The 12,839-nt window shown below is 39.5% G+C and overlaps 2 protein-coding genes across 2 annotated transcripts in view; one reads left to right on the forward strand and one right to left on the reverse strand.

Annotated features, from left to right (window-relative positions):
- The first annotated feature begins 5,593 nt into the window (after positions 1 to 5,593).
- The window catches only part of mdga1 (MAM domain containing glycosylphosphatidylinositol anchor 1), a 237,928-nt gene continuing 230,682 nt past the window's right edge, over positions 5,594 to 12,839 (forward strand). The window contains exon 1 of the mRNA XM_088079421.1: positions 5,594 to 5,939. The gene's annotated coding sequence lies outside the window, so the exon portion shown is untranslated. The remainder of the gene's footprint in view (positions 5,940 to 12,839) is intronic.
- On the reverse strand, positions 6,806 to 8,878 carry LOC148190438 (uncharacterized). Its single transcript, XM_088082086.1, has one exon. The coding sequence runs from the start codon at positions 8,872 to 8,874 to the stop codon at positions 7,546 to 7,548; it is 1,329 nt and encodes a 442-aa protein (XP_087938212.1). The 5' UTR covers positions 8,875 to 8,878; the 3' UTR covers positions 6,806 to 7,545.

The raw sequence follows: 12,839 nt of genomic DNA on the forward strand, positions 1-12,839 counted from the left end.
GTGTGTGTGTGTGTAAGTGAACATGTGTGCTCGCTAATGGAGAATTTTAACTAAAGAGCCTTCTGATGGCAGCGATGAGCCTTGTGGGCCGGCTGCACTAATTAATGTTGTGGGAAAAAAAAGAAAACATATGTAGCCATGATCAAAAGGCATCTTCAAACGTTGAAGTTGGCCGGCCGCCAGCCTCAGCGTAATCTCTCACCCTCCTCCTCGCCCCAAACTGAGCCAAAAATAAGAAAGTTACCAACACCAAATGTGAAGTCGTTGTATAAGAAGTTAAAAGTTTCTGCTTTGTCAAGGTGGTTGAAACTTTGAACAACCCTGCTGGGTTACAGACAGTTTTTTGATCTCTTAAAACCTGCCCTGTGTGTCCTTGTGTAATTCTAATTTTACATTCTATGTCGATTTTTCCGTCAAAGTTTCTCAGCCCTGGTTTTGGACCCCACATGGAGTTATTTGACATGCAGACTGTATCACAGGAGATACAGATTGATAGGTATAGTTTTGATTAAAAGATAGTTTTTAAAAAAGATCATTTCTGTTTGTTCCATTTGGGGCTCCCTTTATACTCTTATTTGTACAAAAGCTTGCCATATGTTGACATACAGTATATATTAAATGATCAGTGTGTAGGATTTAGTGGCATCTAGCAGTAAGGATTGCAGATTACAACCGACTGCAAAGTGCCATGTGTGAATTCCCGGTCAGGCCTCCTTTAGTGTTCAATTGTCAGGAGGATTTGACCAGCAGCTAAATTTTCCACAGAGGTCTCTTCCTCTCCAAAACAAACCGATCAGGTTATTAAAACAGCTTAAAAACAGAGTAAAGAATTTAAAACTCAAAAATCAGTGTTTCTCAGACACTGCTCGACTTGTCACAGATGGGCCACTGGCCCGTCACCTTCTAATGTGTGCTCACCTTTTCATCTTACAACTTAAGATCCAGACATTCAGGAGGTTTTTCCAGAGAGCAACATTATCTGCAGAGGTTTCCTCCTCAGCAAAACAAATGGACCAGGTAATTTAAACCAGTAGAACACAAAATATAGCAGTTTCATGTTAAAAATCAGTGTTTTTTCTGATGTTGTTTGGCTTATTGCGGAAGGTCTGCTAACTATGGTGGTTGATGCAAAAACACAAATGGTTTTGTTTAGGTCCAGTGCTTGAATTGTACATTCTGAATTCTTATACTCTGCTGATGATCACACTAAAGAAAACATTCTCATCATATTCTACTCTATTTCTTCTTTTTTAACTGTGTAAATGCCGAAATATTCTGACTCTGACTCCCAGTTTTTCAAGAGAAGAGTACATATTTTCCCACATTTCAGCCTTTTGAATCTGGCTGTAATACATTGGGGTGGGTTGTAATCTTTTAAATCCCTCTCTGGCTTTTAAGAGCTCTCTCCTTTTTTTTTTTGTTTGTCAGTGTCTGCACTCTTGTGTTTTATGTTGTCTTGATTATATCCTCACACACAGGACAAAGCTCAGTGCCAGGATTGGGTGGCAACAAGGAGCATGAGATCTGTATTTGCAGGAGGCTGCCTAGTGTTAGAGAGGGATTTGGGGGATAAGATGCTATGGCCGGTGGTTAGTAATCTCCTTACAGCTCTACAAACAAGGAAGCCTGCCATTCTCACTGCCTTGATTGGCTAACATCAGTTATATACACCATCCTTGTATGGGATTTTGCTTTGTTAAACACTTGGTCTCTCTTGCTAGTTCATCTGCGCCTTCACGTCTCTGTTGTTGAAACGTTGTTGTTATTTTGTACTGTGCAAATGTGAGTCAACACTTGTGGGGAAAGCAGTGAGTGATGTCAGTTATGTGGTAAGGATTAACGGTAGATACATTCAAGTGATCACAGGATCAGTTTCACTGTCTCATATCTCAGTCTTTTTTCCAGGCTGTGCTGGTGTTACCCTGTGTAATGGCATAATCACTTATTGATTTTATTACATTTCCTCAGCACTTGTGAGTTTGAAAGTGTGTCTGTAATTACATCGGATGCATTACATCTACTTCAGCACAGATGATGTTCCTTTCTCATTTTTTATACAAAGAAATGACACAAACAAGGCCAACAGACTGCAGATCTTCATAACCTAGCATATGTACTTGAGTGAAAAAGATTAAATGATGCTATTCTTCAAATGTCTCAAATATATGAATATAGCAGTACTGAAAAAGTGAAAGGCTGTATTGCTTTGGTTAAATTTTGCTTGATTTATTCAAGAGGACTGCATATTATTTTACATTTGGAAGGAAGAGAGAGTTACAGTTCCAAAGCAGCTGCAGAGACAATGAGTCATGAAATTATAAGGCAACATGTAAGTCTAAGTGCCAAAACCAACAATCTTTGGTGGGGATCCAGGCTACTTAAAAAAAATAATAAAAAGTTTGCAAATATATTGTTTCACTCTAACTGCTCTCATTAGTGTTGTGTCCAGGTGCAGTCAGCAGTCTGATAAACTCACTCTACACTCTGAAATAATGACCTTGCCTCCTCTATTCTTGTAAGAACAAAAGAAGAAAGAAAATATTTTCTATTCATAGTACAATTGCATATTTATAATGTAGATTTTATAATATAATAAGAAAATGTTTTGGCTCAAAATACCCAGTTTTAGTGCCACATGCTTGGCTGGAAATGCTGTAATATCTTGCTTGCTGTTTATTGGTCTCAAGCAGTGGTCTGTGGCTTGGCAGCCACCTTGCCCAGATGTCACACCGTCCCCCTTACCTAACAATGACAAAGCCAGCTCATATACATGCAATCAGAACTACATCGCTTTACAGACATTGATATGATTCATATCAAACAGCAACATTTTCTTTAGGCAACTGGGCTGGACAGCATGCATTCCTGCTGATCTATCTATGTTATTATCATGCATCATGAGTTGAGGTGTATTCTTTGATAGTCTCTGAGTGTAACCCTACACCCAGAGACACCTCTCATACCATAACAAATGTTCCTGTGCCATTCAGTACCATCCTTTTTATCCACCACAAACTGACACTATGCTGCAGGAGCCTCAAACAGGCGTGCTGCTGACATTTGGTCAGGTTTAAGAGGAAATTAGCAGCTACGGTGGAAGATCCAATCCCAGTGTAGCCGTTACTGTCAGTCGGACATTTTTTTTCCTCCGTGTGACCTTTAAGAAGGAAGCTGACTGCACACTTCTCTTCAATTACTGGATGACTTCAACAGAGTGAGCTAAACCAGCAGAAAGGGTGAGACTTTAATGAAGAATTTCTTACCAATTGGGAAGTCTGCATTACAGTGAGACAGGCCTGTAAAGGATACAAAGAGGAAAGGTGTCAGGTTTCAAATAGCAAATTGACAAGCTCAGTTTCACAAAGCTTTAGTAATTTTACCGACAGTGAGTATAATTTCCTGCCTCAATTTTGTGTCAGTTTTGCAATTAAAGAGAGAGAGGCGTATTATATCTTCAGTCATTATTTACCTGGGATTAAAATGCCCCGCTTCACTCATTATATCATGGTTCAAGAAGACTGAAGGCTAAAAAGTCCTCACAGTGAATATAACTCCCACTAGATTTTTGAACCCTTCCGAAAAACAGTCAAGACTACAGAAAACTATACCGGTTTCAGATCTTAAAGGCTTTCTGTCTATTCTCATATGTTTTCTTTGCAACACTTTACGCCATTCGATCTAACACATAATACATTTCACAGGAGATCACTATGAGATAAAGTCATAGGAGTAGTGTAGATATCCGCATGATATTTTTTATTTTTTCAGCCGCCGCTCTATGTCACTTCCTCTATCTCCACAGTGTTGTCAGTGCCAGAGAAAGGTCAGGCTTCACTGATTATCTTTATGCTATAGGGGAAAAAAATGAAATGGCTTTTTTTGTTTCTTTAAACCAATCTCATTGTCTTGGGCAGCAATAAGCCCAGGATGCAGCGACGGTGCCCCTTAAAAATAGAGTCAGGGGTTACTTATTTTTGTAGAACATTTCAACATGTTCTCATCCCAAGTCTTCACATATTGCCGCATTGCAGTGGACTCCTGCGTCTGCATTTTACGCACTAGGTATCCTTCTGCCTCTGTTGACGTTGTGGGATGGCAGCATAGTGATGTCAAGAAATGGTGGGATGACGCTGCACATGGTTACGTTTAGACTGCACCACATGGCGACCAATGCTGGGACGTCAACAAAAGCACATGCTGGCATGGATGGCTAGGATTAGGCAACAAAGGCACATGCTTAGATGTAGAAGAAAAAACACATAACATTCAGATGAGAAGCGAACGCCAGGCTCCCACATGAGAGTCCAGAGTTTGTTGGACCCATCCACTGTTCCTCCAACCAAACCTATATAGACCTATGTGCCCCTTATATTACATCATTACTGGCAACATTAAAACCTAACGCTGTCCAGTGGCTTATCATGCAGATGTGACAGGTACAATCTGGCTGCATTATCGACAGACGCCAACCATCTGTGTATCATGGTGTCGCAGCAGTCGCCAGTGTTCTCTGCTGTGAGAACGGGCTGAACATTTGCATGTGGGAAGGTGAGCACTGTTATAAAAATGACCCTGCAAAAGAAAATGCAACCCCAAAAAAACTTTTAGACATAAAAAAGGCAAACATAATTTGATAACTGCTGCCCTAGAGGTGAAGCAATACTATACATACTACTAGACTCTAGCTCTGGAGGAACTCACTGGATCCTGGAAGCCCCGAATGAACCCTGCAATGAAAGGGATTTGGAAACGATAATGTGCAGGTAGTGGAAGGAAGGTGGCCAAAATCAGCATTACATTTGATGAGTCAAACTATATGTCTATTCACATTCCACAACATGGCCACAGCATACGTCTCATTTCCCACCAACCAGCATTCCCCTTATTAATGTGTAGTCATCGTTTGCTGGGTATCACTGTAAAGCCTCCATTATTTGGCTGCCTGGGTGGCCGCAGCTATTGATTTCCTGTTTCTCAGTTATCTAAACAGAAGCCAAACTGGGCAGCTTGAATGGATCTCTCTCTCCCTCTATTTCTCTGTGTGTCTTTTCTCACCTTTCCATCCTTCGTGTTCCTAACCTTTACCTCCAAACTGTCCCTTCCTAGATTTCTCCTTTTTCTTACTCATTGGTGTAATGTTCTGCTCTACTTCTGTTGCTGGTATGCTCGGCCTGTTTCCAAGACCCAGAGGTTAAGAAAGCTGAATTCAGTTTGGACTGAAGAAGCGGCTTTGACAGCTGCAGCATAATAAGCAGCAAAACATACTGCCCACTTTTTGCTTCACTGGATTTAAAAGACCCTATTGGCCTTTTTTCTCTTATTCCCCTTTTGGCAGAATCCTCCCTTTTATCATCTTTATGACATCTGATTAGAAAATTGTGACCGCAATGCTTCTCTGTTGTTAGTGGTTAGTGCAATATGAAACTTGTGTATATCCAGTTAAATACTACATACATTTTTGTGAAAAACATAAAATTAGAGCGGCACAAATACAAGCCCGCTGTAAAGGACGGGCCACACCGAGCCGGCCCCGCCCATATGACGTGTCTGCCTTCCCAGCTCACGTGCGAGTTTTCAAACAGGTAGAAACCGGAGCAGCTATGTAAGCTAGAAAAACGTGCAGTGGCGGTACTGTGTTTTAAACTCATGATGGACATACGGTTAAAACCCAAGGACATGTCGGGTGAGAGGACGACCCTGGACCTGAAGCAGCTAGCCGAGAAGTTGCGCGTGCTAGCTCGTTTTCAGCGTTGAAAGACGTTTCACCGAAGGAGTAGGCTTTATCCGCGTGAAGCTCACCTAATTCAGCTCGAAAAGGACTTGAGCCAGAAATGTAAGGATGAGTGGAAAGACTGTGTGTTAAGGAAATTCTCTTTCAAGGGAGAAAGTCTCCAGCTTTGTTAGCATCAACAAGGAGCAGAGCAGCGCTGACTGGGAGGGTGAGTAGACTGTTTTCATTATTATGTCATGTCTGCTGTTCAATGCTGTTGATTATAGTGTTGTTTCTCTGTATTTTGTGTGTATTTGTTTGCCCGTGGGCAGCTGGTTGGGCTAGTATAGGGCCTAAACAAAACTGTTGTCGTGATGCTTTTTGGTGCAAATTTATTTACGCAATGGTTTGGGCCATGCCGATGTGTAAAATACTTTTATGTTGTTCAGTCATTCATTTGTGCATAAGTCTGCACCTTTAGGCAGCACTGCAGGTCATGCTGTTGTGTTCGTTTGTGTGTATTTACACGCGACGTGCGTTTTTACTCAGTGTTGTTGATTGCTGGTCCATTATTTTGTCGGTGTTTGCGCCGCGCAATCCTTTGTCTTCTGTTGAGTTTAAAATTTGCATCTGTCATGATACTTTTGTGAACCCACATTTTTCTTTATAACTGTTAAAACTTGACAATTTGTGTCCTCAGTTGCCAAATACTTACTGGCTGTTGTTAAAGGAAAAGGTGATGTTACATAGTGGTAAACATGCCCACATCCAACTTTTTTTTCTAACATTTTTCTGGCATAAAATTCAGAATGAGTGTATAACAAAAAACAATGAAGTTAACAAGTTTGAGTATTAGATATCTTATGTTTATACTGTATTCAATTGAATATAGGTCAAATGGATTTGCAAATCATTGCATTCTGTTTTAATTTATCTTTTAACATTCCAGCTTTTTTGGAATTGGTATTTTTTTTTACAATAAAAGATACATTTTCACAACCAGAGATATGTTGCTCATAATAATTCAAATCAGAAAATACAATCAAAACAGTAAAAACTGGAAACGAAGTGGTATTGTTTATATTTTACCTTTATTATAGAGACAATTGATTATTGATTGATATTGACGAGGTATAAAAACGTCATGTAACAGTGCTGTAACCACAAGATACAACAATTATAAATGCATAAAAGGCAACTCCAATTCCTTCACATATAATTAAAAAAAACACCACAGACTAATTATTTGATTTAAAATGAAACATCAGTACATTACACACGATAAAAAAAACTTATGAGAGAACAATGTTCAAAAGTTAATTACTGAAATATCAATATTATATACAATATCACATCACAGACTCTGCTGTGTGTCAGGTGCAGCTCAAAGCAACAATCCCTAAAATCACGTGTATCCACAATAAAAGCAATGTTGAAAATGTAATATATACATGTATATATCTGCATTCTGTCAGGATCAAAGGTTGACTTCAAACCGGAAGAACTTCATTGTTACCATACAAATTTTATGATTATTATAATCTGATATTTACTTAATTAGGAATTTATCATATTTCACCTCTTGTACTTTTTACATTGTCATTTCACTTAATAATGATAATCCTCATCATCATCATACTCATCGTCATCACACTCATTCATAAAAACATAATGGGTGCATATTGTTTTTTTGTTGTCTTTTAGATCTCTCTCTGTCTTTCTGTCATTTGCATGAATGTCTAACTGCCATTGTTTTTAAATCAAGTATATAACACAGTTTATTAAAGACAGTGAGGAAATAAACATGCATATTATGCATTTGTCTGAACTCAAAGCTATTCTCCTCTCCTTGTCTTTTCCATCACAACGATTGCAGCAACACAAAGGATCACCAGCAGACTGCTGAGCACTGCGCATCTTATTTTGTAGAAGGTGGAGTGAATCCCAAAGGGCTCTCTGTACTTTACAAGAGTTTTGGTTGTTGACAGACACTGATAATCTATGTCCAAAACTGCACACCAATACTCTCCTGTGTCTTTCAGTGAGACATTAAAGATATCCAACCCCTGATCAGGGGACATTCTCATAGTGCTCATGCTCAGATCAGACAGGCTTAAGATTCTGCCCTCTGTTTGGTTTGACTTGATGAACCAATAGACCTTTGTAATTCCTACCAAATCTTTGCATCTGAGAGTTACTTTTTCCCCCACTGAAAAGAGCTCTACAGCAGGTGGGCCAAATTTGGGGCACACCACCAGAAAATATGCTTTTAGTCCCATAGAGGATTTACAGGAGTAATAAGCTGACTGATTTAGCATCAGTGATGAAAACACCAGAGAGTAGTTTTGGTTCACTGAAGACGCACTGAAGTCAGTGTTGGAGGATATCCATTGTGGGGGCTGGCTAATACTTAAATCATTAACAGTGCATGGCAACACAGCCGTCTCCTCCACTGAGTGGTAGATTGTCTCTGGTAGTAGTCGTAACCTTGTAGAGTCACTGTCCACACACTGCTGTCGCTTCATCACCAGACAGATAAAATCTGTAACGACTGTTGTTGTGAAGTTGATTATACGGAGAACTGATGTGTTTTTCACCATTTGGTATCTTCCTCTTAGATGCTCCGCTACTGATGTCGCATTGTCCCCAGAAACTCTGGTCCATGCACCTCGTTCATTTCTAAAGTCACGCTTGAACCACTGGACATCCTGATTGTCAGCCCCTCTAGTACATTTGAGGGCCAGTGTTCTTCCAGGTCTCACTGGAATTTCTACCAGGGTATTCATCTTGGAAGTACAAATAATGATATTGATATTTTTCTCATGTGTCGCTTTGCCCTCGGTCCAACACTCCTCTTGATACGGTCCGGAGTCTGAATGGGTCAGTTTGTTAATCACGTAAGAAGAAATATTCTCCCTGCTGACTTCTGAAAGGCGTCGTTTCAAGTCTTCAGGCAGTGTGGAGTTCTCAGACCAGAGGTCAGAGGTATTCCACAGGACAAGCTTCTCCTCACCAACATATCTGGAGATCAGGCAGGAGTTGGCCTCCTTTGGGAGGTCAAAGGTGTAAGAGAAACCTTCCTCCTTGATGATGATGAGTTCTTCTGCATGCATGTTGTTGATGAGAGCGAACAGCAGGAAGCAGAGCTCTGTGACTGCAGCCATTCTGCTCAGAGGTCTTCTTGTGACTGTCTTGCAAACACCTGCATCACTCACCACATCAGCTCTATGTCAACCCTCATCAGCAGCTCCCTCTTTGTGGTTAGAAGAGCGTGACTTGTTTATCTCATCATCAAGGAAATGTTGAAGCATTCAGCTCCCTATCAAATAATCTCTGCCTTCTGGACATATCTGAAACCGCTGAGGCTGTTATGTCTTTGAGTAGATTATTATGAAATATGAGAAAATCAGCAGTGTGAAGTGTGTGTGAGAGAGACAGACATAATTTGTGTAAGTATCTATGTCTGTAAATAGGTGAGTTAGGAAAGACTACAATTTTAAATGGTTAAATTAACTGCATTCTTATGATGCTCTTCTAGTAGCAAAGTAGAAGTGTAGTTAAAGTAAACCAAAACTTCAGCAGGCTGCAGCATTCTCCTGCCTGGCCCTCATCTACCAACTTCCTGCATATGGCACAAAAGGTCCCGGACTGTCTGCAGAAGACCTGTGGACTGCAATTACTCTCAGCAGCGTGCATGAGAATAAATTACAATGTCTCTTAATCTATTTCTGGCTTTTTTCCTGATTGTCTGAATAAGTTGCTTAATTTTTTGCAAGCTGGTAACACAAGTTACACTTAGAAAGCAGTAGGCGGTTAGGTTTATGCAGCAAAACCACTTTGTTATCAGGTTAGGAAAAGATTGTGGTTGATGTTTCTCATGCCGGATGACCTACGTGAATGAATAAGAAGTGACAATTGATGTAACTAATGACTGATATGACAAAATAATGCTGACTTTTAGTCTCACATGGGACAGAAACACCAGTCTCCTGGTTCAAAGTCCTTTATTTGTTTTACCCATTTAAGGTTTCTTTACTTGGCACTCTTTATACTACGCCTGTTGCTGTGAACGTCCAATAATTATGCAAATAGGTTTTATTTGGAGTTGGTTGAAAGCCTAGTGTGTCCATACAGGCGTTAATGGATGACCCAGGTGTCATCATAGTGACACTGGAGACTTTGCCCAAGCAAGCAGCCCTGGAAACGAGACCTGACTGGACAGTGTATTGTGTGGCTTGCCTAAGATTTGGGATCAGCATGTTTTGAAGCAGGATGGGTCCTACAGAGGATGCCATTAAGTTGCATTATGGATATTGTTGGATCCACCCATTTTGGGGGTTGCTATGATTATAGCTATAGCTAGCTAGCTATGATTAAAAGTACTTATATCTTGGCCTGTGCTTTTTTTTTGAGCATTTAAAAAAAAAAAGAAAAAAAAGTGTTTCTTCCAAATTTTATGGAGGTGCAATGCTAAATTCCAGGAATACCTCTTTAATAATAACCAGTGCAGTCAAAACTGTGCTGATTTGTTACCGTGGTATCTTAAATTTATGAGCTGCAACATTTGCTATCAAACTAAGCCATTAAACTAAGAATCATTGTGCTTTTCTTACTTTAGAATAAGTTGTTTGTATATCTACACATGGAGCGGGTCCACCATGTTGGAGTTGTTTACATTTTAATATTGGTAATCGTAGATCTCCTGTCAGCTTGGCAAAGAGGAGAAGTTTCAGTTGGTTGCAATCTGCAACCCTTGCTGCTAGATGCCACTATATTCTACAAACTAAACCTTTAACGTCCATTCTGCAAATGCATATATTTCAAAAAAGAATTTAACTCATCTACTCTCTACTAATACCCACTCTTTCTAAAGGTTTCAGTAATATCAAATATGAAGCCCATACCTTTATTGGGCAAAAGTATACCTACATGTGTAAATATTAATAATTGTTAAAAGCTTCCATAATATAGTATGATGTCATGCATTATCAATTGTAAGGCACTCATAAGATGTTACGTTAAGTCTTTGTGTAGCAGTAATGGATGAATGTGGTTGGTTTTGTATCCGGTGAACACACTTTGCTGAAGGGCTCTGACAGGAGCAGGACACAGCCATCATGTTGTTTGTTGATCCCTACACCACAGTTCGCATTCACAATCTCGAGAGAGCATGACAGACATTCAAAGTGGAAGTGTGGCAGCGCCGCAGAGCCACAGCCTTGTTAAAAGGACATCACCAACTGACTGGGAATACCGGCTATATGCAACCCACAGCCCCCATACTCTTGGATGACTCAAAAATGACATCAGAAAATACTAGTGTGAGTGTAAATGAATTGAATAGCATGTTATACTTAACTGGTTTTCTATGCAACCCTGCTTTTCTAATATTTCTACAGCCAAATGGAATTATTTTAAGGAATATATGTGCATGTATCACATCTTGATATTTGTTACTGTAGTAAATGTCAGTGGCTGAATTGTTTGGATTTTCTTATCAGTTTATTCAAAGCAACCAAAAATGTGTAGCAGTTGTCATTACATCATGCAGTGTAACCTTTATAAACATAAAGCAAATACAGGCAATTATTTGTTAATTGTAATGCTTTAAGGCACATTTTAATAAGACATAATGCATCTTGAATAATTGACTATAAATCCTTGAGATATATTTTGCATGTGTTATAATGCATTAGACATGTATCTGCAGTACATCACACATGCAGTGTGCGCTCATAGAAAAACTGCTTTTAAGACATCTTACAAACTATACCTTCACATTGCATGTAAAATTACATTCTTATTGATTCAACTCATTAAGGTGTACTTTGTTGATGAAGACGACAACTAAAATTTGAGGTAATTTGGAAAGACTTTTTATTTTCTAACATTTTTAAGTCACTAAAAATCTGAAGCAGGTGAGAGCTTCAATTTCAACTTAGAATTATTTCCTCCAATTGATTTTTGGAAAATTTCACATAACAACATAACAAGAGTTGAGAATTGCTGTGCATTGTAGCCAGTTAAGGCCACCTAATGTCCCCCAGATTTGGGATCATTTCATAGGAAAGAGATTTTGATATCTTTCTCATATGCATTTTTTTCCAGTTAGTGCAAGTGCTGTTCTCCATGCAAAACCTGCACTTATTCACACATGCAGTCTGCTTCTATCCAGCTGAGTCACAATCCCTCACTGTTCGGACCTGACTGGAGCAGCTGGGCATGCCGCTCCTTAAGAGCAGCTGCTAAATGTTTCTCAGTCACTTTCCCTGCCTAGTGCAGAATACACTGCCTTTGATATTAGCACTTTTTTTCTACTTTCACAGTGCTAAAAAAAGCTTAGTAAAGTTTGTGCAGGTCTGCAGTGTTCTTCTGGTAGCCATTTGATCAATTCTTGCCGAACGCTGACTGGGCTGTGTAATATACTGTAATTCTGAATTTTAATTATCGTACTGCTATGTTTTTATTATTGGGATTTTTCATCGTCTGTGCTTATTTAGTCTGCATCACACTTCATGTGCATAGGGGCACGCATTAGGCATGCATTATTGATATTATCCTTATTAAAACCTCAATAAATGCAGTTTACTGCAATTCAAATTTACGGGTCCTGACACACCAAAGATCGGCTACTGGTCAGTGTCGGGCTGTCAGTGAGTGTCTGTTGGCTTAGTTTTTTGCAGTCCTGCACCGCTGGCACCGAGCAGCTGTTGTTGGCTCTTTTTAGTTTTTTTATTTGGCACTATTCAGCATGTTGAATTGACTTTAAAGTCTATCAGTGAGAGAAATTCTGATTGAAAGTGGAGCTGAGTGCACAGGAAGAGAAACGGAAGTGAGAAAAGCACAAAAAAATGGCTAAAGTCAAAATGGCATGAGATTGAAACAAACTTGTTATATTGGGTAAAAAAAATTAGCCATTTAGCACCTTAGCAGAAAAACGTTTGCTTATTGTTTTTCTAGCACACAGTAAATGCAATTTCTTCTCTCAACATCGGGGTCGTGTTGTCAATGTGCTAACTGGCATCTTGAATCCACCCTGTTGGTCTTGCGGTTTCCCTTTTGAATTCAGACTACAGCTGTCTGCTGGCATGTATAGCTATTTCCTGTCACACAGGTGAAGAACATACGT

This window comes from Plectropomus leopardus, chromosome 1 (assembly GCF_026936395.1).
Source record: "Plectropomus leopardus strain MGB_pleo_1.0 chromosome 1, ASM2693639v1, whole genome shotgun sequence".
Taxonomy (NCBI): Eukaryota; Metazoa; Chordata; class Actinopteri; order Perciformes; family Serranidae; genus Plectropomus; species Plectropomus leopardus.

What these genes read in the sequence shown, in the direction of transcription:
- LOC148190438 (XM_088082086.1), bottom strand. Translation starts at nt 8,874, where the DNA reads ATGGCTGCAGTCACAGAGCTCTGCTTCCTGCTGTTCGCTCTCATCAAC.